General features: G+C 39.8%; 3 protein-coding genes across 4 annotated transcripts; 1 reads left to right on the plus strand and 2 right to left on the minus strand.

The window, feature by feature from the left end:
* Positions 1–1,118: 1,118 nt before the first annotated feature.
* On the plus strand, positions 1,119–7,297 carry LOC116733020 (nuclear factor 7, ovary). The gene is made up of 10 exons (XM_032583662.1): positions 1,119–1,253; positions 1,665–1,718; positions 1,973–2,118; positions 3,011–3,109; positions 3,714–3,848; positions 3,962–4,081; positions 4,191–4,319; positions 4,787–4,865; positions 4,980–5,006; positions 5,107–7,297. The coding sequence occupies exons 2-10, from the start codon at positions 1,667–1,669 to the stop codon at positions 5,718–5,720; spliced, it is 1,401 nt and encodes a 466-aa protein (XP_032439553.1). The 5' UTR covers positions 1,119–1,253; positions 1,665–1,666; the 3' UTR covers positions 5,721–7,297.
* On the minus strand, positions 7,114–12,689 carry LOC116733021 (CD209 antigen-like protein E). 2 transcript variants are annotated; one of them, XM_032583664.1, is made up of 6 exons: positions 12,114–12,689; positions 10,841–10,942; positions 10,344–10,463; positions 10,049–10,209; positions 8,738–8,856; positions 7,114–7,521 (listed from the first exon to the last, which is right to left on the minus strand). In XM_032583664.1, the coding sequence occupies exons 1-6, from the start codon at positions 12,391–12,393 to the stop codon at positions 7,404–7,406; spliced, it is 900 nt and encodes a 299-aa protein (XP_032439555.1). In that variant the 5' UTR covers positions 12,394–12,689; the 3' UTR covers positions 7,114–7,403. The 2 variants fall into 2 exon arrangements, with proteins under 2 accessions (XP_032439555.1, XP_032439556.1); XM_032583665.1 differs by lacking the exon at positions 10,841–10,942 and having other exon boundaries at positions 7,148–7,521; positions 12,114–12,493.
* Positions 12,690–13,854: 1,165 nt separating this feature from the next.
* LOC116733423 (tenascin) lies at positions 13,855–25,038 on the minus strand. The gene is made up of 11 exons (XM_032584273.1): positions 24,822–25,038; positions 24,413–24,501; positions 22,074–22,920; positions 20,978–21,235; positions 19,609–19,875; positions 19,270–19,390; positions 18,931–19,091; positions 18,591–18,851; positions 18,205–18,471; positions 15,841–15,938; positions 13,855–15,743 (listed from the first exon to the last, which is right to left on the minus strand). The coding sequence occupies exons 1-11, from the start codon at positions 24,868–24,870 to the stop codon at positions 15,669–15,671; spliced, it is 2,493 nt and encodes an 830-aa protein (XP_032440164.1). The 5' UTR covers positions 24,871–25,038; the 3' UTR covers positions 13,855–15,668.
* Positions 25,039–25,185: the final 147 nt, after the last annotated feature.

Raw genomic sequence — 25,185 nt, forward strand, 5'->3', positions numbered from 1 at the left:
CAGTTCTTGCCACAGATTGTCCCTCCCTTCAGGTCCGACCTGATTCTCTGTCCCTGTTGATGATATTTCCACCAGTTGCAAAACCGTCTTCCATCTTATTTGTCATTTTTATTCACTGTAAGTTCCTTAAAATCTAAAACAGTGAACCGTTTGCGGGAGAAGGAGCAGCAGCTGCCGTACACACGTGTATTTAATATCCTGCTGCGTTTTATGCAATAAATAATACCAACTGATGTGTTTGTGGCCTGAAAGTAAAACTAATGAAGCTAATCAGCTAAACAAGTCGAGGAGAAGTGTTGCTTCATTTGCTATTGTGTGCAATCTGGCGTTTTGTTCACAAAATATTTATATTTATACTCAACAATTAATTCTAACACTAATCTTCATCTTGGACGAAAATAAACAGAAAGCATGTTTAAGCCTTTAAATTGCATCCAACCTTTTTTGAGAGAGCACAAATAGCATGTGAAGGAATTTTCTTCATCTTAAAGAGCACATTTTTAGTAATTTACAGATTTGCCATGCAACTTATTAACATATTGTTTAAACTTATTTATAAGAATCTTACCATGCCTATAAATGTTTTAAATTCCCTCTTTTATATTTCTTGTAAGTAGAAGCATTGCCATTTGCTCTGATCTAATATGAAATCTAGAAAAATAGGTGTAATTCACCAAGCCATAAGGGACACAGATATTTAAGGAAATGCCTGTCGATGTAAATGTTTGCTTGCATAATGTGAGGTGAGATTGTATAGTTTTTTTGCTCTTTGTCCTGCAGTTTGCTCCTGAGGCCGAATCAGGCCTTCTGTTTCTGTTTATACTGACATTCAGGTGTTTTAATGGCAGAAAGGGCAAATAATTTCCATCCTGGTGCAAGCCTGCTTTAGGCAGGCTATATATTTTAGGAATCATCTGTTCATCACATGACATTTAGTGCCATTATGATGATTTATTTAAGCCCTCACAGAGCCGGGTTGACCCCTGCTCTCATTCCTCTTGCTGCTGGGTTTACAGTTTACAGTAACTTCAGCCTGAAACCTCGGCCATTTGCGTCACTCTGACTGATTGCTGGCTTTATTGCAGCTGTAAAACATCACTCCTCCTGATGTTCCCAGAATGAGTCTGCTGTGAGGCTGGGGGGTGGAGGAAACTTCCTTCTTCCAGTGTTCAATAAAAAGCTTGGACGAGCAGCGTTACCTGTCCACTTCTCTCGACCATCAGAGCTGCAGCAACGCTCCGACAACACAACAGGTAATCAACTACAAATACATCGATCCTCTGTTTATCTGTGGTACCACTCAGGTGTTACAGTTTGGGTTAAAAATGTGTATTTCAACTATTCTAATTATTTATGAATGACTATTTTTATTATTATTATTATTATTTTATTATTTTACTTTCACGTTGATGGGGAAAAAAAATCATCAGAAAATCTAAAGTAATATGAACTACAATAAATAAATAAGATTCACATTTACTAGTATTTTTTCAGCTTTTTCCTTTCATTTAATTGTTCTTCTATTTTTTATATATATATATATATATATATATATATATATATATATATATATATATATAATTTTCTAATTTAAAAATCGAAATTCAGTTTTGTTTATTTTTTTGTCCTTTTTTTCAAGTTTTCATGTGTTTCTCTCTCCACAGCCATGAATAAGGAAGAAGGCGCGAAGTTAAAAACTATCCTAAAGCGCAGCAAACGTACGTTGCTTTTATTACTATCCTTAAACTATCAGAATTAATCTCTGACATTTTTCTTTCTAAAAAAAAAAAAAACAACAAAAAAAACCCTACATTTTCCTGGTGACATTACGTGGAAAATTGAAGGCTCACAGATACCAAGAATTTTAGATTTTTTTTTTTTTTTAAAGTTGATAATAGTCAGACTTTCCCCCCCATGTTTCTGTGTTTAGTTGTTGAAAACACATTTTAACACCGAGGATCATTCCCTGTAGGCGTCAGCCTGCTGCTGGACGATGAGAGTGGCACCGCCACCCAGAGCAGCTCCATCGGGGCAGTTCGCTGGAAGTTGCCCGAGGAGAGCGTCCAGCCCCACAGTTCGGCCCCCACCGTTCACGCTAACCACAACAAGAGCTCGCAGGTACGTTTATTTTCCTCCTGCTCTTCTTCTAATGATTCCAAGTGTTTTGCTTGAAATGTTTAGCTTTGTTTACAGCAGCTCCCAGCCCACTGGGGACAAGGGTGTTAGAAAACGGGTGGATGTTTATGGCGGTGTAGCTATTTGTGTTCGGGCCTCCGAACCACAAGGGGGCATCCAAGAGCAACATCCTACAGCACAATGCAAGTCAGGTTTATAAACTTGGCATAGTAGCAAAGTGGTAATATCTGATAGTACAATTCCTCTAATCGGTGTTTATTGATCGGTTATTGATGAGAAGTGCGTGTGATTTGAGTGAGAATCATGTAACACTTGGTAGCTAATGTAGCTTTTAGTTCTACGCTATGACGTAGGGTGTCAAACTCATTTTCATGTCTGGTGGTATAAAGATCAGGCCGAAATGTATTGATAAAGCTCATTAACAAATAGATAGACGTCTCTGCATTTAGATGCTTCCTGACATTAAATAATATTAAACACATTTTCACCTCATTTGGATTGACCCAATTTGGCAGAACAATTTGGCGGTGTTTTAATTGGTAAAGTAATATTTAAATACGCAGTTGCTATATCAAAGGTTCTATTTCTAGAGTGTAGCGGGTCACGTAATGTGTTTGCTTAGTTTTTTTTAGTTGTCTAAACTAATGGGGCCGGTTAGTGTGTTTCAGAAGCCAGAAATAGAACAGAAACAGACGAGAAACTGGATTCTGACTGGAAACATCAGAGGTCACAGAGTGACCCCAAGTTAAATAAGTTAGAAAAAAAAATTAGCTAGAAGAAGAAATAGTTGATGAAACATGATAAATCTGCTGACACATTTTGCCCTCTGCTGTATTTCCTTCTTTTAAAACTCAGTTTGTGTCTTGTCTTGCAGCAACACGTTCGCCAGGGCAGCTTGAAGGACCTGCGCAGCCTGGAGGAGTGTGTCCAGTTTATTAATCACTGGAAGGAGCAAGTGGACCAAGTGTGCAAGGTAGAACCACAGAGACATCAACGTGTCCTTTTGTTGCGTTTATTCAGAGGAAAGTACCCAGAATGCTTCTAAACACAACAAACAAAACAGAACATTTCTGATTGGAAAAGGTTTTTCAGACACATTCCTTAACGATGTCAAATATTTACAGCAAATTTAACTTTGTGGGGGTTGTTCGTCAACTTTAAAGCAGATTAGGATAATACTTTTGAATGATAATTATGTAACAAAATCAAAGTACGAGTCAAAGACACGTAGACACACATAGTCGTGTATTTTCTGCTGTACGGTATTTTATCTGTGGGCAATTTGATCATTAGCATGTCCTTCATATGTCAGGGTGCATTGATCTGGATAAATGTTGAAACGTGTGTTTATTCTTAAAGCATGATCAGGACAGGTGGGGGGCGGCTGCTGATAGGTCAGATTTATGCTTATGAATGCATTTACAGCCTGAGTGTGTGACCTTTCAGACTGCTGTCTAAAAAAAAGTCAATTCACTGCATTTATTACCACTTGAGTCACATGAACAGTGACAAGTTCTGATAATCTTCTGATTTACGAATCCGTTTTAAAAACAGTTTCTGTCTGTGTTGTGATTTAGCATGGTGGCACCGATCCAGGGGAGGGAACCAGCAAGGCGGAGGCCCAGAGATCCGACCGGCGCACCGAGCGCAGCCTGGAGGAGAGCAGAAAGCTGATCCTGGAGTGGGCCGATGAGCTCCGCCATGTTGACAAGGTGAGCTCTCACACCCCAAATTCCTAGACTGAGGGTGGTAAAAGCAGCTAAACAACATCAAACTATCACATGCACATGTTTTTTTTTTTTTTTAACTACTCTTGCATCTGCAGCTTCTAAAGGAGACCCCACGGAAATCTGTCAGTCAAAAGAAAGGACCTAAAGAGGAGCCCAAAGAGGAGGGACAAACGCGGATCATAGAGTGGGCAAAGGAGCTGCAGAAAGCGACCGAGGTGAGACGTTACGACATGTGACGCAGCCTTCACAAAATAGAAAAAGTAGAAAATTGTAGTTTTTGTCATTAATGAAACCCAAGCTGAAATGATCCATTTGCGCTTGCAGAGCTGCGGCGTGCCGAGCGAGGAGCTGGGCAAAGTGCTGCGCCTGCTGGGCATCAAGAAGAAACGACTTTACAAGCTGCTGCCTCTGCTGGAGTTCATCACCTGGTCTCTGCTCAAGGAAGACAACACGGTGAGAAACCTCGCTCTATGCAACATTCCTATTCACTTATATAAACTATTCCACTGGATGTTGTAGAATAGCCATAAATAAAAAAAAAAAAAAAATCCAACCACCTCATATAAGTGCCCATGTGAAGTGAGCATGGTGCCATTTGGCTGTAAAACAGTTTTACGCAACATGATGCCTGAGTGAACCCTGCTCTCGGTGTGCATGTGGAACAGCCATAAATGGTTTTTACTGACCCTGATCCGCTGCTGCGTTGATAACCTACAACAGTCTCTGATAACAAATTATAAGCATTCAGCTGATTATCTAGCTTTGATTTCAGAAGAAATTGCTGAAATTTGCTGAAAATTGGTGTATTCGGGTAAAATCTGTAGAAATAGATGGTGTTTGTTGCCTCTTATGTTGAGTACTTCACATGTTTTTCTTTGAAAACATTTAAAGATATATTTTCTTATCTTTCTCTTTTCCAGGCAATGGTTTCCCAGATCTGGTTGCTGGCGAAGCAAAGGACCTGGAAAGCAGGACTACCCAGATACATCCCAAACTCAGGTGTGCTGATATGGTTTTTTTTATTCAAATTGAAAAATACTATTAATATATTGCTAATTTATACGTCTAATTTGTGAGCAGTTTGTAATATCTTGTCCTCATGTCTGTTTTCAGTCTGGAACTGGATCTGCAGCGCAGCAGGTAACTTCGTTTTTGCTTCTCTCCATCATCTTAATATAAAAGCAAATTTAGTCAAGATTGCGGTCCTGGATACTTAATCCTTTTCATTTTTCCCCGACAGCCGACGTGATTCTCGACCCCATGACCAACCACCCCTGGCTGCAGCTTTCAGACGACCAGCGCAGGGTGCAGGAGGGCCTGTCGGAGTCGGAGCCCCCAGAGAGCTCCCAGCGATTCGACAGCCTGCCCTGCGTGCTGGGCTGGGAGGGCTACAACAGCGGCCGCCACTACTGGGAGGTGGACATCGCCAACAACGGCTACTGGCGGGTCGGCCTGACCACCGCCAACTCCGAGCGGAAGGGCAACTTCCCCATGACCCCCAAGAAGGGCTACTATGTCCTGTGGAGAAGCACCCACAACTTCTACGCCTGCAGCAAGCCGGAGACGCCGCTGCCCGCCGCCCTCATCCCGCGGCGCCTCGGGGTTTACTTAGACTACGATGAAGGCCAGATCTCCTTCTACAACGCCGAGACCAAATCCCACATCTACACCTTCACAGGGAGCTTCGGGGGCAAGCTGTACCCTCTGTTCGCACCCATGGACGGCCGCACGCTCATGACTGTCATCAAGCCGCATAAAATCTCTGGAGGCACCGGAGAGCCTAAGAAGAAGGAGTTTGTGAAGAGTCCCAAGATGATTAGAAAGGTGGTGTTGGAAGACGGCACCCAGCTTTAAAAAAAAAACCCAACAAACCCAGTCGAAAGTACTGATCTGTCATATGTTTCTTACGTCCGACTTCACTCGAACGCAGCATGAGATCACTTTGTACAGGAGAGATTCGGTCCGTCTATGCAGTTAACACAAGGACCTTCAGTACCTCCAGGCAAATGTTTGGTCTGTTTAACATAGAAATGCAGAAATACCATTAAACAAAACAGTTTATGATCTGCTGAGACAGTTTATGAAACCTAAGAAACATAAAAAAACTCTTAAACTATTATAGAAAATATTTTTGACAAAATAACCTTTATTTTTACTTTGCTCAAATTTTAGATCCAGGCTACACCGCTGTAGGTTAAAGGTTTATTCTCACAGCATCTTGGGTAGGCTAAGTCTATTTTAAAAAGAAATCACAAAACAGTCATTTTCCCTCTAAAAGTAAAGGCCTGTACGCACGAGAGGAGAGAAACTAGTTCCTTTACCTGCAGGGTGGCAAGAAGTACAACAAGTTTTTCCTGGTCAGAACATTTCATACTTCTGAAACAACTCAAGGTCAAAGTTCCTCCCGCAGAAACCTTTGAAATAGAAACAACGATCGTTTCAAGACTTTGACCGACCACACACCAGTTATCACAATGAGATAAAAGTTCTGCCCAGAAGACGGAAGAACTCCCAAACTGGATCAGTGAGAACTGAAAAATGAGATTTTACCCCCTATTGGGAGGGAAAAAATGTCTCTGTTCTTCCAGAGTTCAGGTCTCGAAGGTGGAGTTAGAAAAAAAAAAAAGAAAAATCAAGAACCAGACGCTTCGTGTTTCTCTGGTCTGTAGTGAAAGAGATTCAAATCCAGATGGGCTGCCAACCATCTCATTTATTTAAATAGATACGTTTTCAAGAGCCACATGGATTGATAGAATAGAAATATCCCACGTTCTCACAGCGAGGAAATGTAGGAAAATATAGTAAACCTTCCTGGCTACTGATGAGCCGTCGCACATTCAGGGGGAAAATGTAGAAATAAAACAAACTTAAAACTTTAAGTCCGTCGTTTGGACTCTGTAGCAAAAGTGGAAGACGTCTTAATTTGGGGTTTCCAAGCTTAAACCTGATCAATATTTCTCTGAACAGAGAAGCAGAGATGATCTGACCTCAAATGAAATCTGCAGGGGCAGAAGAAGAAGATTTCTTTAAGAAGTGGTCTGATTATTTTATTTTTTTATAAATGCTACCTCAATGTTACTCTCAACTTCTCTGTCAAAGTAATATCAAGGTTGAATTGTATTAAAGTTCTAATGACAATGTTTAGAAAGGTTATGCTTGTATGCAATCACCGTGCATGAATGCGTTAGTCTTTAGAACAATGTTATAAACTGAGATTCTTATAAATTGCATGACAGAAACAATGTGTAACGATAAAAAGAAACATTTATTAGGCTGAACACGTGGTTTGCTTTCTGATTCATGCACTTTAAACTGCACTTTTAGAAGAAGCTGTTGTCATAAATAATCTGATGTTGTTGCAAAAAAATCTGCATTTTTCCAGTGAACATTAAACAATTAAGCTCCACCAATAAAGTATTTCTTTCACTTTAGCTTCCAGTAGGGCTGGCTTGATCTTTCACTGGACATATAAAACTCGAGATCTCCCTCAGCTTGCAGTTTGTTACTGAAATGCAGATAAGAAGGGCGTGGAGCCGGTCAGGACTCTCTCTTGCAGGCCCAGGGTCCGTACTCCTCACAGTCTGCAGCAAACAGGGTCCCGCCTCCCCTCAGGTCTGCACAGTCCCTGTCATCGTTGTCCCACTGCACCGCCAGCCTTCAACACACACACACACACACACACACACACGTTTATATAATGAAAATAAATCATTCACTCTTAAGAATGATTATAAATCTCTATTGAGATTGTGGTTATGGAACTATTTATATTAGCCGGATGAAAAATGAAACAGAATCTTATTTTACAAAGTTTTGTGTCTGTATAATAGTGTGTCTTTATATATATATTTATATATATGTACTGTATGTTTGTTATGATTTTGTAATAAAATAAACATCAATGTAAGATATTCTGTGCTTCGTGTTTTACTTTGAGACTAAGTTCAGAGTTTATTTGTTTTGGTGCCTGCAGACCAACACACATTATTATATTATATTATATTATATTATATTATATTATATTATATTATATTATATTATATTATATTAACTGAAAAGATCAATGGCTTCTTTTTTAACGAATAAATAAAATCTGCAGTAGCTGATGTAATGCAGTTGTTTATGTTCTTAGCGCTAATTTAAAAGGTTATTTTGTTCCTGACACAAAATAATCTTTCAGTGAAAAGTCTCCAAATTTATTGACACTCCTAACTTAAGATATTTAAAAAGCCTACCATCGTTTGTCCCTATACATATCCATTTTCAAAACGTGATAAATAACTGTGGAAAGCTGTGTATGGAGCCACTGTAATGTTAGCATTTATCCAACATGGCGTCCTTTGAGTCTTTTCTCTATTAGAAAATTAAAGCAACGTCTCTAATCCATGCAAACTTTAAGGTAAAAATGTCCATCACCAGAGTTTGAAGCGTGAATAAACGAATGAAAGAATCAGCAAGACAATTATTTTTCCCGTTGCATTGCCAGCATTGACTTGTTTTGAATGCAACACTTCTGAAGTCATAAAAATACAGCAAGGAAACGAAACTATTGCGCTTGTGTCGGTGCTTTTCATCTACATCATGCGATGATTGTTTTTAGTTTTACGTGAATTTCATTTCTCCTTTCAGTAAAAAAAAAAAACAACTCTCCCTCTTTGTCTTTTTTGTGCACATAGGACGATTCCCTCATAGAGTTTTTATATAAACTAGTCTCTACTGAAAACACAGTTATCTATGATTAAAATACGTTGTACTGTAAAAGTTGAAGAACTGAGCAAACCGTAAAGGGAACTTTTTGTTGTTGCTAAAATATTTTCAGATAAATATGGACCAGGTGATATTTTTGTTTCAGCCAGAAAGTTCAGACTTACGGGTCCTGGACGTCCTTCCCATTCAACCACAGCCAGCGTCCCTCCTGCTGGCTGTCCGTCAGTCCCACCCACAGGAAAGGAAATTTGGTGGCATTGCACATAACTCCTTGGAGAAAATCCTATATTTCAGGCAAAAGGTAGACTTCTTAAATTTCTTTAGTCAGACAAAAATAAAAGTTAGTATATTTGACATTAATGTACAAAGACTGAGAGGTGTTTACAGAGAGAAACACAGGGAGAACTGTCCACAAAGCTGAAAAAACACTGTTGCTTTTTAAAGGTAACTTAGGTGGCGTTCACATTGCAGCCCGAAGTGACCCAATTCCGATTTTTTGTCAAATCGGATTTTTTTTTGGCATAGTCGTTCACATTTCCAAATGCGACCTGTAAAGTGTTCCCCAGTGTGAACTGCAGACCTGAAAGTGTCCTGCATCCCGGTAGGGGGCGCAATAACGTCACACATAGAGAGCGTGCTCAGTGTTTTGACAAACCGCCATACAAAAGAAGTAGTGCTCAGTGTTTGCGGAAGTAAACGTGGATGCTAACGATTTTGGAGTTGTTGTGCGACCGGAGCCAGCGCAGTAATAACTTAATCCTTATTATAGTCCGCCATGGTTGTTGTTTAGCGAGAATAGTGACGTTTGTCGAGTGTCAGTGACGTCCAGGTCGGATCAATGCGACCTGGACCTTAAGTCACATTTGAATATTGGATATCCGGGTCGCATTCAAAAAAAATCCGACCTTTGTTGTTCAGACTGTCATGAAAAGACCAGATACAGGTCGCATTACGACAAAAATAAATAAATAAAAAATCGGAATTGTGTCACTTCAGGCTGCAGTATAAACGCAGCCATATTGTTTTTGGCTGCGTTCACTGTACTCGACAAATGTGACTATTCTGCGTCCTGAAACAGGGGGGAGAAAAACAACAACCATGGCTGACTGTAATGAGGATTAAGTTGTTAAAGTGCTGCTCCGGTCGGACAACAACTTTAAGATTGTAAGCTATGCTCCAGCATTCACGTTTACTTCTGCAAACACAGAGCACTTACCTTTTTATGGCGGCTGGCAAAACATTGAGGACGCTCTCTATGTGTGACGTTATTGCGCCCTCTACTGCGCATGCGGGACACTTTCAGGTCGTTTGCAGTTCACACTGGGGAACTCATACAGGTCGCATATATTTGGAAGTGTGAACGACCACGGCAAAAAAAAAAAAAAAATCCGATTTGACAAAACATCGGAATCGTGTCACTTCAGACTGCAGTGTGAACGCAGCCATCTTGTTTTTGTCTCTCTCCTGTCAGTTACCATCTCTGCATCGTCTTTGATCACAACCAGGCTGCTGTTGTGCTCCTGGCAGAACTCGGCGCTCTCGTTCCACCGACGGTCTTCCTGGAGTCCAACTGAGAAAAAGTAGCAGTGCCGCCTCCACCACAGCCAGCCTTCAGGACACAAACGGCATCTGGAGTCTTCAGGCGGCGCAGGCACAAACAGAACCGCTGAAGTCAGGACAATGTCTATTATGCGGCATTTACTGTTGCATACAGATTACAAATGCTATTGTTTTCTGAGACTTGAGCCAGATGATAAATTATAAACTCACCCTGAGTGGCCAAGTGCAGCATCATTTTCAGGTCCTGACATTCTTCTTGGCACTGCTGCAGGTTTTCCGTCTGTTTATTTCGAAAGGCTGGATCTTCTTCTTGTGCTGCTCCCCAGATGGCTGGCAGATGAGTTTATAAAACTTTAGACAACATAAACTGATATTGTGTTTACTTGTTTAATGCAGTCTCAGTAAAAGATGGAGCTCCTCAAGGTATGTATTTTGGACATCCTAAATTGTTTTATTGTTTTTTTCCTATGATTTTGAAGAAATTAAAGGTTTTTATTTGGTCAAACACATTTTTCTATAAACTTTAAGTGCTTTGATGGGAGGAAAATAAGAAATCCAAAATACCAAAAAGCATTCAACTTTAAACGACTTGACATTTCACGTTTTTCTTCATTTATTATTTGTTTTCCACCACTTTTCTAAGGAATAAAAATGGTTTAAATTGAACATTTACAAACACCTGAATTCGTATTACTCATTCTACTTACCAAATAAAACGGAGGACAAAATGATCGCGGCGATCAGAGATATTGCTGCTATAGCAACAGCCCCTCTATAAGTCAGATGCATTTTCTTCCAGGATTTTCTATCTGTAACAGTAAAACTATTTTAATTCACAAAACTAAATCACAATAAACTGTAGTCTCAGATCACATAAAAGCAGACAAGTCCATTTCAAATGTAGAAAAAAAATTACGTTTATCCAACATTTTTGAAGCTATTTGGTAACTGGGAATGCTGATGAAGCTTTCTGTGTCGTGTTGTTGCATGTCTGTTTTAACTGATGTTGAAGACGTTCAGGTTCCAAGGTTTAGTTGTATCTTATTGTGTCAGATTAAATACGGAGATAATAAACAATTTGTACTTTTTTTTTTTAAAATGGTTTCTTGCCTTAGAAAATCCCTTCAAACCTTACTGTCTATTTCCTCCATGACTCATTTTCTGTTACTGAGACTGACCTTTGGGACTTGCAACGTCTTATTCCCTAACAAAGAATCTTAAAATCTTAGGATACCAACTAGGTGTAATCTGGCTCACCTAAATTCAAAAAAATGAGTCTTCATAGACTCACAGATGGCAATCCCTGGTGTGATGAACATTTATCTGTCTCTGTACAACCAGTCTGCAAGTATTTCATAATAACTCTTGTTATCTTTTCCAGATGCTTTCCTCATTTTTATTTATTTATTTTACTTCTATGAGCAGGGGGTAAGAAGAAGACACTTGCTTTGAGAGAACTTACTCTGACAAATTTGTTATGGACAATTAGTACAAAAAGAAGCTGAGTTTACATCAGCACGTCCGTATTTGCACAGAGGACGTTGTTTTTTGGGGGGCTACAACTTAAAATCTTGAACATCTGCTGTGTGTTAAAGTTCAATCCACAGAATGAACATGGTGAAGTTTTTTCAACCAGAACCAAGAGAGGCTACGTAGATTAGCATGAACGCCGGGCAAACGCAGCACAAACTGGAAAAGCTGCCATCAGAAAACAATTTGATCTTTAACACGTAAGTGAAACTCATCTCATTTACCTACACATCCACATGTTTACATCTGGCAGACCTGGAGATGAGCCCAACCGAGCAATAAAAACTACATTTGGATGTTTTAAATTAGGATTACAGCTATTTTCAAATAAGTTAGGCCAGTTGTGGATGCATGAAACTCAGCAACAACGAACACCAGCAATTATCTATTTTATCTTTAAATCTCCGTCTTCCTCCAGCAGAGTACATTTCCATCCATTTCACAGCTCACCTCCGCATGCTGAAGTTTTGAAATCCTCTGCAGTTCTCAGTGATCCGTTTGCGCTCTCGTTTGCAGCCATCTGTCCCTTTAGCTCGATTGTTTGACTTGTGTCGTCGTGCCACGTGATAGCATGTTTTTCTTGAGTTGTTTTTTTTTTTTTTCTTTGGTATGAGTGAACAAAAATAAAATAAACAAGTTCACATCCGAGGCAGTTTACAGAGGAAGCAACCAAAGTGTGAAAAGAAACCCAGCACTGCGAGAGGCTCTGGAGGCTGTGTAGGTGTGACATGCAGTATGTGAACTCTGCTAAATTAGACCTGGAGAGTCTCACCACAACATGAACTCAGACAAGAAGAAAAACTTCTTTAAGAGTTAACATTACTTGGCTTGTCATAGCATGGAATACATCCATATTCTATCTGTACCTTGTCAAAGTCAATGCATTATCTTTGTCGTCTTTAAGCCACTTTGTAACTAAGTTGCTGATACAATTATGGTTTTTGTCCAAACTTGAACTTGTTACCTGATTTCTTGAGCTGTCGTTCAAATGTTCCCACATAAAGACCTTTTCTTGGGATCTATTTTGTGAAGTGCACCAGTCCCTCCTGCTGCACAAACATGATACTTTGACCCCATTACTTAACAGTAGGAGGACGTTTTCTGGCTTGTAAACCTCCTCCGAATGTGACGATGGTCATTATGTCCAAAAGCTGACGCAGCAGACGCCCCCAGGAGGCTCAGCAGGAGCAGGAGGTTCTGACTGACCAACCAGCTGCAGGAGCAACTTTCAATGTTTAGACCAAACTAAACTTGGACTGGTTTTAGAAAAGAAGAGATCAAACGGGTTTAAGGGAGCACGAAGTCCAACTGTGGTCTAATATTTATGGTCTAGTTTCTAGTGCAATTATCTTCATACACTTGAAATAAGACAAAACTAACGTACAACAAAGTTTTCAGGGAGTTATGAGGTTGCTTTATGTTATTAATTCTTGAATGCTGATTAAAAAATGACCAGTTCCACTGTCAAACACTTGCCGCTTGTAACACCAGTGAAAAAAAATTGGCAGTGGAACTTGTACTTTTTAATAAATATTTAGGAATTATTGAAATTAAATAAGATGCCATAGCTTTCTGAAAACTTACTTGCACGTGTGTTTTGTCTTATTGCAAGTGTACTAACATATTTGCAGAAACAACTTGTTTCACTGTTGGTAAGGATCCTGTTAATAACGTCAGCAGCATCATCTTCATGGGGTATTTTACTGTGGTTTCATTGTGGTTTCACAGCTTTGTGCACAAACCCACTTCATCTCTGGAATGCAGTACCCATCTCTTCTCTGAACAAGATGGCTGCACATTTCCACGGCAGTCAAGATATTTTTTGGCTTCCATGTATTCACATAGAAACAAAACAAAACACTCTCGCTCATTAATCTGGAATTTATGAAAGTGAAAATGATGCTGCTTTTATTCTTCCCAGCAAGATCTGCCACACAGTCCAGAGTTTTACATAATAAGGTCGCAGAGCGCACTAGAAGTAAGAAAAACGAGACAGTTTAACAAATCAAAGCAGAGCTGGATTACAGGGGAGAACAGGCGCCCCCTACAGGCTCAACAGGAGCAGCAGGTTCTGACTGGTTCTGCCAACCACCTGCTGGAGCAACATTCAGTGTCAGTCCAGCTAAACCTGGACTGGTTTTAGAACAGAAGAGAGCGAACGGGTCTAAGGGAAGACACAAATCCAACATAATCAGATTAATCAGCAGAAAACAAATTTAATGGATTATCACAACAGTAATGTCAAACTGGGCCGATTCAGGACAACAAAAGCAACAAACGGTAGCATCACTTTGGATTTCCATATAAATATACTCCATTTTTTACAGTGTAATCGTGTTAGCGATGTCAGCAAAGCAGCATTTTTCCTTTCAAATCTCAGCCATTCTTTCCTCACGTCAAATGTTACTTTCACCTGTTAAGTTGAGCAGAAAACAGACCTAAAAATAAGCATCACTACTTGTGATTTATTAAGATACAGCAAATGCAGAGAGTTATGCACATGAACTGTTTTTATGTCACATTGACAGCAAAAGTCAGAATTTAATTCTGTCTATAATAACATTAACAGGCTTGTGACTGAATACAAAGAAATAGTTTGTGCGAAAAATAAAAATGTGGAGAGATCGTGTACCAGCATTTGAGTCAGGTAAAATATCAAAATATAAAGAAAGATAACGTTTCACAATTTCTATTTATTAACACTAAGCTAAGAGCTGAAGATAATGCATCTCATGTCCTTTCAGATTTTTATTTCTTTTTAAATTGTTTGAAAACATGTTGATCTGTCGTTTCAGCCGGAGGCATTTAACTAAAATATCTGATCTCATTTTTTGTTATCTTAACTATGTAAAGGCAACTCCAAAGTGTTATAGTGACATTTTAAAACTAATTTCACATTCAAGTAAAATGTAAAAAATTTAGAACAATTTTTATTTATTTAATAAGAGTATTTGCAACATATTTATCAGGCCTTGAGATGGGTCATTGGCTCACAGTAATATTAATTTTTCTCTGCATTGTCAAAATAATAACATTTTCAGACCCACAAACGCTCTGAATCACATGTATATTATGTTTTTTTAAAGAAATATATCTATTTAAACCCTCTTAAGCCTGCATCATTATACCTCTTTAAAATTGAATATTAAATAGCGCCATCTGGTGGATACACATATAAAATGAACAGCTGTAATGACATTCAATTGTGACTCAAAGAAGCATTAGTTAATCTTCAGATAAAAGTGTGACTTTGGAATTTAGTATTTTGCAACAAAGTTTCAGTTTTTGTGTATCTTGTTTTTTAATACAATTAATGAACTGAGACAACAATATCTATAAAATTTGAATGAATTGAATATTCATTCAACAAAGTGAAAAGAGTTTGAAAAATCCAAAAACCTGATCTGAAATCCACCTGATTTTCAGCTGATAGCTTTACGGGAACCAGCATCCAATCAGAGCCGGGAGGGGCGGCTTATCGGTGTCAATCAAGCTTGTGTACACGCTGCCCAATGTTCTAATAGCGGAGAAACACTGTACCATTCCAGGAAAACCATTTATCAGGCACAGGGGTGAATACTTTATAGGCACTGCACAGGAATTTGGTCCCTTTTCTTGTAAGATGCCATGAGATTACATTTGTTGTGAACTGGTGATAGATAAACAAACTGAATGAAATGTCCGAAAAGGAAAAGGATCACAGCTTGATTGTAAAACTCTTTCCTAAATTGACAGGTAGTAATAAACTGTTTGGTGTTTCATATTCAGTTTTCTCTCGACATGGACCTGAATGCCTCATAACTGCAATAGAAACTGTGAACGAGTAATGGAGTCTTACTTTATATAGTAGTGATAGAGAGTAAGGTTTTCTGAGTTGGTATTTTAATTGTTAGCAAGTGAACCAGATATTGTTTTCTAATGCCTCAAAATGTTAAAACACTTGATTAAATGTTCTCTTACCATCACTATATATCAAACAGTGTCTCAAAAATAACATTTTTACAACTAAGTTGATGGAGGAATGGTCTCAACGTTATGACTAACATTTCTCCCCAGGATGTCGTTGAAATGGTTTTGTAGCTGCAACAGACAACAAAGGTTAACATTTACCAGACATTCAACAAACCTGGGTTAAAGCTAAACTTCAGCTCACCAGCCCAAAGGTTGGCTGACCTACCGCCTCAAATACAGTCGTCCTGGTTTCGCTTTCCTGACAGTACAGAGGCTTCTCAGAAGTGCAGAGCATTGACAGATCGATTTCCACTGGATCTACAACTGCAGGACAAATGGAGACGGTGAGAAGCAGAAGCAGGAAACCGAACACAAAGACAGACTCTCATTCATGTGAACAATTTGCATTGGCGTGCAGTTTGCAAATGGCACGCTGTCAGTGTTTGGCCGCCAAGTCCACCAGTCATAAACACTCAGCCAAACACATCATTTATCCCAGTGATATTAGAGGATTTAAACCTGATCAACAGTTTCTCAGACTTTCTGATGTTTTCCTCTGGACTCTGGATGATTTTTATTTACGCAGTGTTCCTGACCATTACACCATATTGTAAAGAGTCTACTAATAAAATGAGGAACGTGGATTAAGTAAAAAAAAAAGCACAACATAAAGTCTACACTATTGCCAAAAGTACTGGATGCCTCCTCCTAAGAATTGATTTTATGTGTTTCAACCACTTCCGTGACCTCAGGCGTATAAATCCCAGCAGCTGGACAGGTAGACTGAGAAACTCAGTGAATTTGTTGGTGGTCTTAGGGCAAAGTGGAAGAGATTGGGAATGAGAGCCATTAAAAACAATCAGTCAGTTGAAGCACAAAGCAAGCAGAGGTCACCCAGCTTTCCATACAGTCATCAGCTAAAGACGGTTTAGTTGGGTTTTAGATTAACTTAGCAACAGCGTGGGTTTCCAGAGTATAACGGCTACAACCAGAGGACTCTGTAGAGAAATACAGCTCTGTGCTCCAGAGTGATGGTTGGCATCTCTCTGACCATCCAGTGGACAACTCTGGGTTTGCCGTTTCCAGTTTTAATTTTGGTGCAGAGGGTTGGATGGTGTAGAGCTGGTTTCAGGAGTTGAACCCTTTGGCTGCAGTGAAAGGAGATCTGATGTTGATCATAGCAAATTATTGAAATGACTGGAGAGTTGGGTCGGACTCTCTAGGGCAGTACTCAACTGGTTTGAATATTATCTAAAGAACAGGGATTCCTGCGTGTCAGAAGGCAACTTCTCATCAGAAAGGACAGAAGTCGCATGTGGGGTGCTTCTACTATTCAAAATCTATATGCTCCCACTAGCTCAGGTTATATTAGCCATCAAAACTATGCAGGTGATACACAGCTCTACAATACGATGCCACCAGGTGACTGAACCCATCCGATCACTGAACAGGTGCTTAGATAGATGTGTGGATGTGCCACAAGTTTCTCAAACTGAAAAGAAACTAAAGTGAAGTTATAATATTTAGACCTAAAGTGGAGCGATCTAGAGTCAATGCGCAGCTCCAGTCATTACAACTAAAACCGAGTGATCAGGCCTGAAACCTGGGAGTAGTGATGGACTCTGACCTTAACATTGAGAGCCACATAAAAACAGTCACAAAGTCAGCCTTCCATCACCCGAAGAACATTTCCAGCAAGATCTGGAGAAACTAGCTGGAGACAGGCACCAGCACCCCTCCCGACCCCACTAGGGACAAGGGTGTTAGAAAATGGATGGATGGATGTATCTGGAGAAACTCACCCATGCATTGATTACTGCAACAGTGTCTTCACAAAAAATCAATCAATCAGCTGCAGAACGCTGCTGCTCGTGTTCTGACTAAAACTAGGAAGACAGAGCACATCACCCCAGTTCTAATGTCCCTACACTGGCTCCCTGTAGCTCAGAGAATAGACTATAAAATACTTTGTAGCTTATGAATTACTGAACGGTTTAGGACCACAATACATTAAAGATCTGCTGTTCTTGTGTCAACCTTCCAGATTCCTTTGCTCTGCATCCCCAGAACCAAACATGGAGAAGCAGCCTTCAGCTTCTATGCACCACAAACCTGGAACAAACTTCAGGAAAACTGCAAAACAGCCGAAACACTGAGTTCCTTTAAAATAAGCCTAAAATCCCTTGGATTAATAATAACTGGAACATTGATCAACATATCTGATGTGTTTTTGATGATGGCATTTGACAAAATGTTATGTTTATTGCTTGTTTTGTAACAGCTGGAAAGGAAGGACTGGTATAATAAATCCTAAGTATTAATAATGAGGGAAGACTTTTGGCAATACATCTCATGTAGATTAACGCCATCGGAGGGCCGGGACTTTAACTAATCCGTCCATCCCACGGTAACAGGTCCAAAAGGAAAACCCAGACATGACCCTCCTTTACCATTCTTCAGGCTGGCAGTCATGTTGTTCTTTGTGTTTGTCAATCATATAAAATCTGAAAACACCTTGAAGTTAAAACGTGACAAAAGCTGAGCGAGTCCATGTGGTTCAGCAAGGCACTGCATATTTGAAGATTCTCACCTGTTGTCCCATTGCAGCTTGCTGGATCACTTGTCTTGTTGTCACTCACAGTGGACACATTAAAGAAGTATGTGCTTCCTGACTTCAAGCCAATGAACGTGCACATGCTGGTGTTTTCAACGTTTTGGGGGTGGAAGTAATGCCAGAATGAAGAGTTGAGGGTGCAGGTGTAGCTTGTTGCTGATGAGTTTTCTGGGGGAGTCCACTCAAAGGTGAGGGAATCTTTTGTGTTGCTGTGCACTTTAGCTCCAGTGGGAGGCACCGGGACTGAAGGCAGAAAGAAAAGGTCACTTACATCCCGTTAAAAACATGTTATAACAAAATGTAGAGCTGTTTTCTGAGCATGCAGTCTGTGTTTAGTAATGATCAAATAAAATCAAACTCACGGGTGTAAATGGAGGAATTCCTTTCTGGGCTTTCCAGATTATTAAGAACTGTATAGACCTTCACTGTGTAGTTGGTAGCAGTTTTCAGGTTATCAAATTCCACACTTTGAGCCGATGTGTTTTTTGATTCCTTCTCTTCGCCTTTGAAGAAAAGCTTGGCTCTAAAGGTTACAAGACTTCCAGGATTTGGAGTAAAGTCCCATCTAGCGTTAATAGCTTTGTGTGTTGCTGTCAACTTCAAATTCGAGACTGGGCCCGGAGCTGTTTATAAGTGAAAAAGTCAGATTAATGCAACAGAATTTGCCATAAAGAGTCTCTAAATAAATGAATCAAGAGTTACCGGTGTATGCAGTGATGTTTACAATACTTCCCTCCAGGCCACAAACGCCCAAGACTTTCACAAAAAGGCCAAGCTTAGTGCCGTTTTGGAGGTCGGACACTCTCACTTCATATGGTTTGTTCAAAAGATTTGTTGGGTATGTCACCGTAGCATTCAGGTCCCTGTTACGAGGCAACACACTTAAGAGTCAAAGACTGTCCTGAAACAACTGGTTAACAGATGTTAATCATTGTGCTCCTTTTGTGTTGAAAAACACAACGGACAAGAACACGAAAGCAGCAATTTGTAGAGTTTGGTGAACAGAGACAAATTTAATATAGGAACATAAAGGGGACAAACCTGTAGTCATCCCTGGCCATCACTTTAAAGCCTATGTAATTTCCCTGTGGCGGATCCCACTTGAGATTTAAGCTTGTGTCCTTGTTTTCAACAGCTTCCAGGTTGGACACTTGGCCGGGCCCTGAAAGAGAGACAGCGGGCTGTTATACAACGGACAAAGCTTCTCTTTGTGTTTGCCGAAGATGAAACCAAATAGAAGCAGGCGGGTGACATGGTCCGCATGAAATGTGGACGTAATTTGCCTTTTCAGATTTGAATGTCAGATAGCGTCTGAAGGAAACGAGGAGCTGGGAAGTTCTTGCTCATTTCCCCCTCTGAACAGTACGGATGTAAACTCACGGGTGCAATTTGAGATGCTGACGTTCTTACTCCACATGGACCTGCCGTCGACTCCTGTGGCGAAAATGAAACTGTACTCGCTTCCCTGCGTCAAGCCACCAAACACCATGTATTCTCCCTTCACGCTCTGGTTGTGATTTTCAGTTCCCAAAGTTGAAACAGCGATAACTTCGAAGAAGCCATAGTTCCCTTCAGGTTTCTTCCAGCTCAGACTGACGGTGGTTTCTGTAAAATCGGTCACAGTGAGGTTCTGGACCTCTCCAGGTACTGAAAGGAGGAAACAAACCCAGGGTTAGTTTTTTTTCAGGTTGTCTTTTGTCTTAGTCACATTACAGGTACATCAGCTACACTTTGAGCCGCCTCGTCTTTGCTTTGTAGAACAGTAACAGTATGTACCTCAGTGGGTTCACAAGATGTAACAGTGGCAGCAAAACAAAAACAGACATGCTTTGTTTCATTAAGTGGAGACAAACGCACATAATGTGCCTAAAAGGTGGCTTTAAAATATTAAAATAATAATTGGGTATTCCTCTGCAAAAAATGAAACTCTGGAGCCGAGCTAATGCTGTGTAAATAACTCACAGTGAGCAGTAAATGAAATAAATCCGTATTTCAAAATCACCACACAAACCTTCTCAGGCTTAGGGAGCAATTTTTCACCTGGGCTAAAAAATGGTTTGGACGGATTTTTTCTGTTGTTAAATGACGTCACCATCTGTTTTTTTTTTTTCTGTTTACTCAGGTTATCCTAGCCTTATACTAAAGTTATCTGATCTAAAACAATTTGTACTCAAGATCCAGACTAGATACTTGGTTCTTTAGCTTTAGTTTTGTCAGACTTCTGCCAGGAATCGTGGTGTCATCTTTGATAGTCTGGATCATTTTAAATCGCTTCTCAAAACTTATTTTTATTCGTTGCCGTTTAATTAAGGCCTGGCACTGTAACTTTTCTGTTGTGTTGTTTCTCGTTTTGTTCGTTTTTTAGGTGCTGGGCATTACAGCAAAACAGTTCTCCTTAAGCCTCCTTGTATTTATTAGTTTATTTTAAAATCAGGATCAGTGTTTAATCTAAGACACCAGAAACTTTCTCCCATGGCTTTAGGCTAAAGACAGTAAAACCAAACATTGTTCCAAAAGTCTTTTAGTTTGTTTGGTATATTTGATTTTAAAAATTAAAAATTACACCATCTTGTTCTTTTTTTGGGGGGGGGGGGGGGGGGGGGGGGGGGGGGAGATATTGCTGTCATGATTCAGAAACAAAAGCAGAGCTCATAAAATTCCTTAAAGACAAGAAGAACATTTTTAAATTCAAAGAACTCATTAACCCTCATTATCTTCTCTCCAATAATCACAATAATCAACCACTTACTGGTGTAGAAGGAGCCATTGAGTGGATTGAGGTCCCTTTCACACTTCACTGCAAATACTTTGATAATGTAGCCGGTTCCTGGGGTGAGTTTGACGAGTGTGTAGCTCAAATTATGCATGTCCTTGGTGACGTTCCAGGAATAGTCACGGGAAAACGCCTCGAAGCGATAGTGGCTGATGTCACCGGGCCCCTGATCCCACTGCAGAGCTGCGGACGAGGATGTGATGTTGGAGATGTTGATGGCCCCCATGAAGCGGTCTGAAGGCAAAAAACAAGGTGAACAAAAGCTGGCAGATTTAGGCCAATAGGGAGAACATGTGGAACGGTGACAGGAAAACATGGAGTCACAGCTCCAAAGTCGACGTTAATTTTACTGTTTGAGTTTAGAATGAACGAACAAGATCTTGAAATCGTTGAACCCAAAGTTGTGGCTTCGCTAATGAAGACATATTCTTCACCTTCCAGCTTTCTCAAAGAGGAGCTACAGATAGATGGACATGTTCTCACTTTGCTTACTGGTCACCTCACTGAAAACATTTTGTTTTCAGGACAACAATCCAATCTGTTTGGACCGTTTCTCACGGTTTGCTACTAAAAACAAGTTTGCGTCTATTCACTTGCTTTATCAATTTCTTCTTCTTCTCGTGCTTTTTTAAAATGTTTACAGTCACAAAATTTCAGCGTGTTAAAATTATGGTGAGAAATGATTGGGCAGTAAACTAATAATTTAGATACTGCTAAGTTATTAGCAGTAACTCATCATTTTAAATCAAATAATTTGATGAACTTTCCCTTCTTGGGTAAAGAATTCTTCAAATAAATCACTAAAAGTCCAAAATTGTTGTAATTCCAGCTCACTGAAGGTTGAATGACTGACCAGAGTGGTAAAACCTAATCACTTTCTAAAATGTCTGTAAAGCTCGTTTCCAGGCTGTATCGGTTATCTTATAATGTAACCGGTTATAAGCTAACCGATCGGTTACGAGTCAATCTTCTGGCAAAATACCAGAAGATTGCCATGATTTTTCTTTATTGTGCCAACATTCATAATTGCTGTGCCCTCCAGTTTTCACACTAACTGCAGAAGCTGTTGTACCTTCATAGCAAATGAAAGGCAGCTTTTCAAAGCACCCTCTCTCAATCCAAGGCCCAAAGGCCAGTATGACCACACACGAGTTCTCGATGTAGTTTTTGTTATTCTCTGGTATGATGGGAGGCAGCATGGGCGATCGTTCGCATGTTGAAACTATCGGCAGCTGCGGTGTGGTCGTCCACGGCGAATCTGTGGTGTGAACTGCGTGAGCTGTGGTGGATTCCCACGCCTGGGTGATGTTGGCTCTTCTTGTGAAGTTGGCCCCTTGTGTGAAGTTGGCTCCTTGGGTGAAGTTGGCCCCTTCTGTGGCGTTCATCGGCATGTCCGTATCGGTTTCAACGTCATAAAAACTGGTAGAGTCGGTCATGTTTTCATAGACGTTGGTCACTGTGATGTTTGGTTCTGTTGAGTCTCTGGTAGAGTGTTCGGGGACAACGGAGCCTGTTGGGAAGCCCGTTGTCGACCCGGTAATTGACGGACTCGTCATACTGGGGGGCGAGGGAGTCGTTGTCCTGGGGGGTGCCGGGCAGGTGCAGGAGCAGCTGCAGCAGTCTATTTTTGGCAGCGGGGATTTGAACAATGGGAAGCCGGGGTACCAGTTCTGGAAGACGAGTGGGTCCCCGTTGGCCCACAGTGTCCAGGGTGTCCCGAAGCTTTTAGACGAGGTGTTGGTGGAGTTGGTGGAGTTGTAGTAGTCGTAGTCCGAGTCGTAGTCGTAGTCATCGGTTTCGTTGTAGGTGTCATTGTAGTTTATGTACTTGCGAAGGCCAATCCAGTGGGTGGAGTTGATTATTTTGGCGATGACGTGGACGTTTTGTGGCGTGAGAGTCACCATCTCTTTAAAGCAGACCTGAGCAGACATGGACGACATAACTGTGTTCTCAATAAAGTGACATTAAAGCTTCAACAAAAACAAAGATTAAAACCCAAGAATGTGGTCAGAGTGAGACTTGGCGTCCTACAAACACTTCAGCAAATATGGCAACAGAATGTTGATGGCAACAAAAACCATAGCATCTCGCAAACAATGAATAAACCCCAATAAATTCAAATGTTTGCACTAAACTTGTTTAAAATGAAAATAGAGGAGGTGCTGTTTGGCTATATTGAGTCTGAGCTGATAACAGAGTTACATGTGGGCTCCAGCCGCCTTTTAAATGCAAATTATGTGCAAATATTTTTCAAAGAATGCGTGAGAGCCAGGGAGTATAAAAATAAAATAAAAAAATACAAAAAAAGGAAGTTTTTTAAAGGACAGTTACGACTACATTTATTAACCGCTAACGGTTAATGACAAACCAATCAGGATTTTAGCAAATTTATGAAGTTTTAAAATTAAACGTCTTCTCAATCTTAGTTGCCCTGAACTGATGATGTTTTATACGCTAAAGCAGTAACATTTTCTCATTTGCTTCCAGAAGCTTCTTCTGTCAGCATTTAGGTTGTAATGGATATACGACCTAAAAGCCTCTTTCATAAAAATGTTTCCATCATAAACTCGTAATGAAGTCAGGTGTGATGAAGCTCTGAGCAATGAGGAAGTAAAGGTTTGTCTTTTAAGCAGTCCTAATATCTTGTTTTTTTTTTAAAAAGCAGACAGAGAAGCAATACACAGATGTTTTTTTTTTTGTTGTTTTAAAAAAAACATCTGTATATAACATAACTTTAAAACAAGGCAACTTCTTGAAGAAAAACATCAGTTTCCTGAAATACAGGCATGTATCGGAAAGATCTGCTTTCCAATTCTGACATTAAAGTAAAAAGCAACCTCAGGACAACTATTAGTAAGCCTGTCACTATAAGCAATAAATCAATTAATCGAATGATTGATCTATCAGCTCAGTCATTTCCATGATAGTTTTTTCCTCTCTTTTTCTACCAAACACTGAGGTTTCAGTCTGGTGCATTGGTCTCAACGGGCTCCCTGTTTTGAAGGATAATTTTTGTTTTTAATCAATCAATCAAATTTTATTTGTATAGCACATTTCAGCAGCAAGGCATTTCAAAACTGAATTTAAACATTCAACTCAGGTTTTTTTTTGGATATTTAAAACATCTTCCAGTTCCAGAGTTAAATGTCTGCTGGAAATGAAAGCTTAATCATCTTTGTGAGTAAAGATGACTAAGCTCATCTTTACTTGTAGTTGTATTACTTGAAATTAGTCCCAAAGCAACATTATTGTTCACAACTTTTTGGGGGGACAATTTATCATCCAGAAAAATTAGTTATTGTATTCATATGGTGCTGGAATTAAACACAAAACCTTTTAATTGCCCTGCTAATCTGTTGCTTCCAGCTGGACGCTTCAGGTTTCTGGAGGTAATCTCAGGTTCGCTCGTACCTGGCAGTGGTTCCTGGCGTCAGCCCAGCTGGCGTTGCGTGGGCCGATGAAGTACTGTCTCTCTGCGGCCGTGCACATCAGCAGAAAACCTGAGAAAGACAAAAGCCTGATTTAGTCATGGACAGATGTTTACATGACCAGGAAAAATCTATTTGTTTTTGGTACTCAATTATTTTAGATTATAAATAGCCATACTGAACTCAGGTTAAAAGGTAAATTTAAAAAAAAATACAATTCCAAGATTGAAATACATCACTTCAAAATGTTACAAATCTTATTCAAAATAATTTTACTTGAAGTAGAAAATTAGAAATTAACAAGTTTTAACTTCCTGCCTACTGGAATCATATAATCGGCAGATTAATCATAATGAAAAGCCTAAAAACTTCCCAAAAACAATGGTACTCACCCCAACAAACAGAAATACACAGTTTATGTATGAGCGTTAAGTTCCCCATGGTGGCGTCCCGTTGAATTTACACTAACACACACATTCACACTAGTATATTAAAAAATTATATAAATGCATAGAAAGAAAGAAAAAAAAGAGCCAAATGCTGATGATTTGTCTCTGTTCGCCCTGGCTGTAGATGTTTCTTCTCGCTCAGACCAAAGACGAGTGATGAAACAAAATGGCCAACAGGTCATAAACATCATATATGACGTTCACCACAAGGCTCTATTCACCTAAAATTATCATTAGACGCAGCTGCTTTGCATTCGTATTCCAAACATACAAATCATTCAAATATTTGCGTTGACAGAACACAAGA

Source organism: Xiphophorus hellerii, chromosome 14 (assembly GCF_003331165.1).
Source record: "Xiphophorus hellerii strain 12219 chromosome 14, Xiphophorus_hellerii-4.1, whole genome shotgun sequence".
NCBI classification, from domain to species: Eukaryota; Metazoa; Chordata; class Actinopteri; order Cyprinodontiformes; family Poeciliidae; genus Xiphophorus; species Xiphophorus hellerii.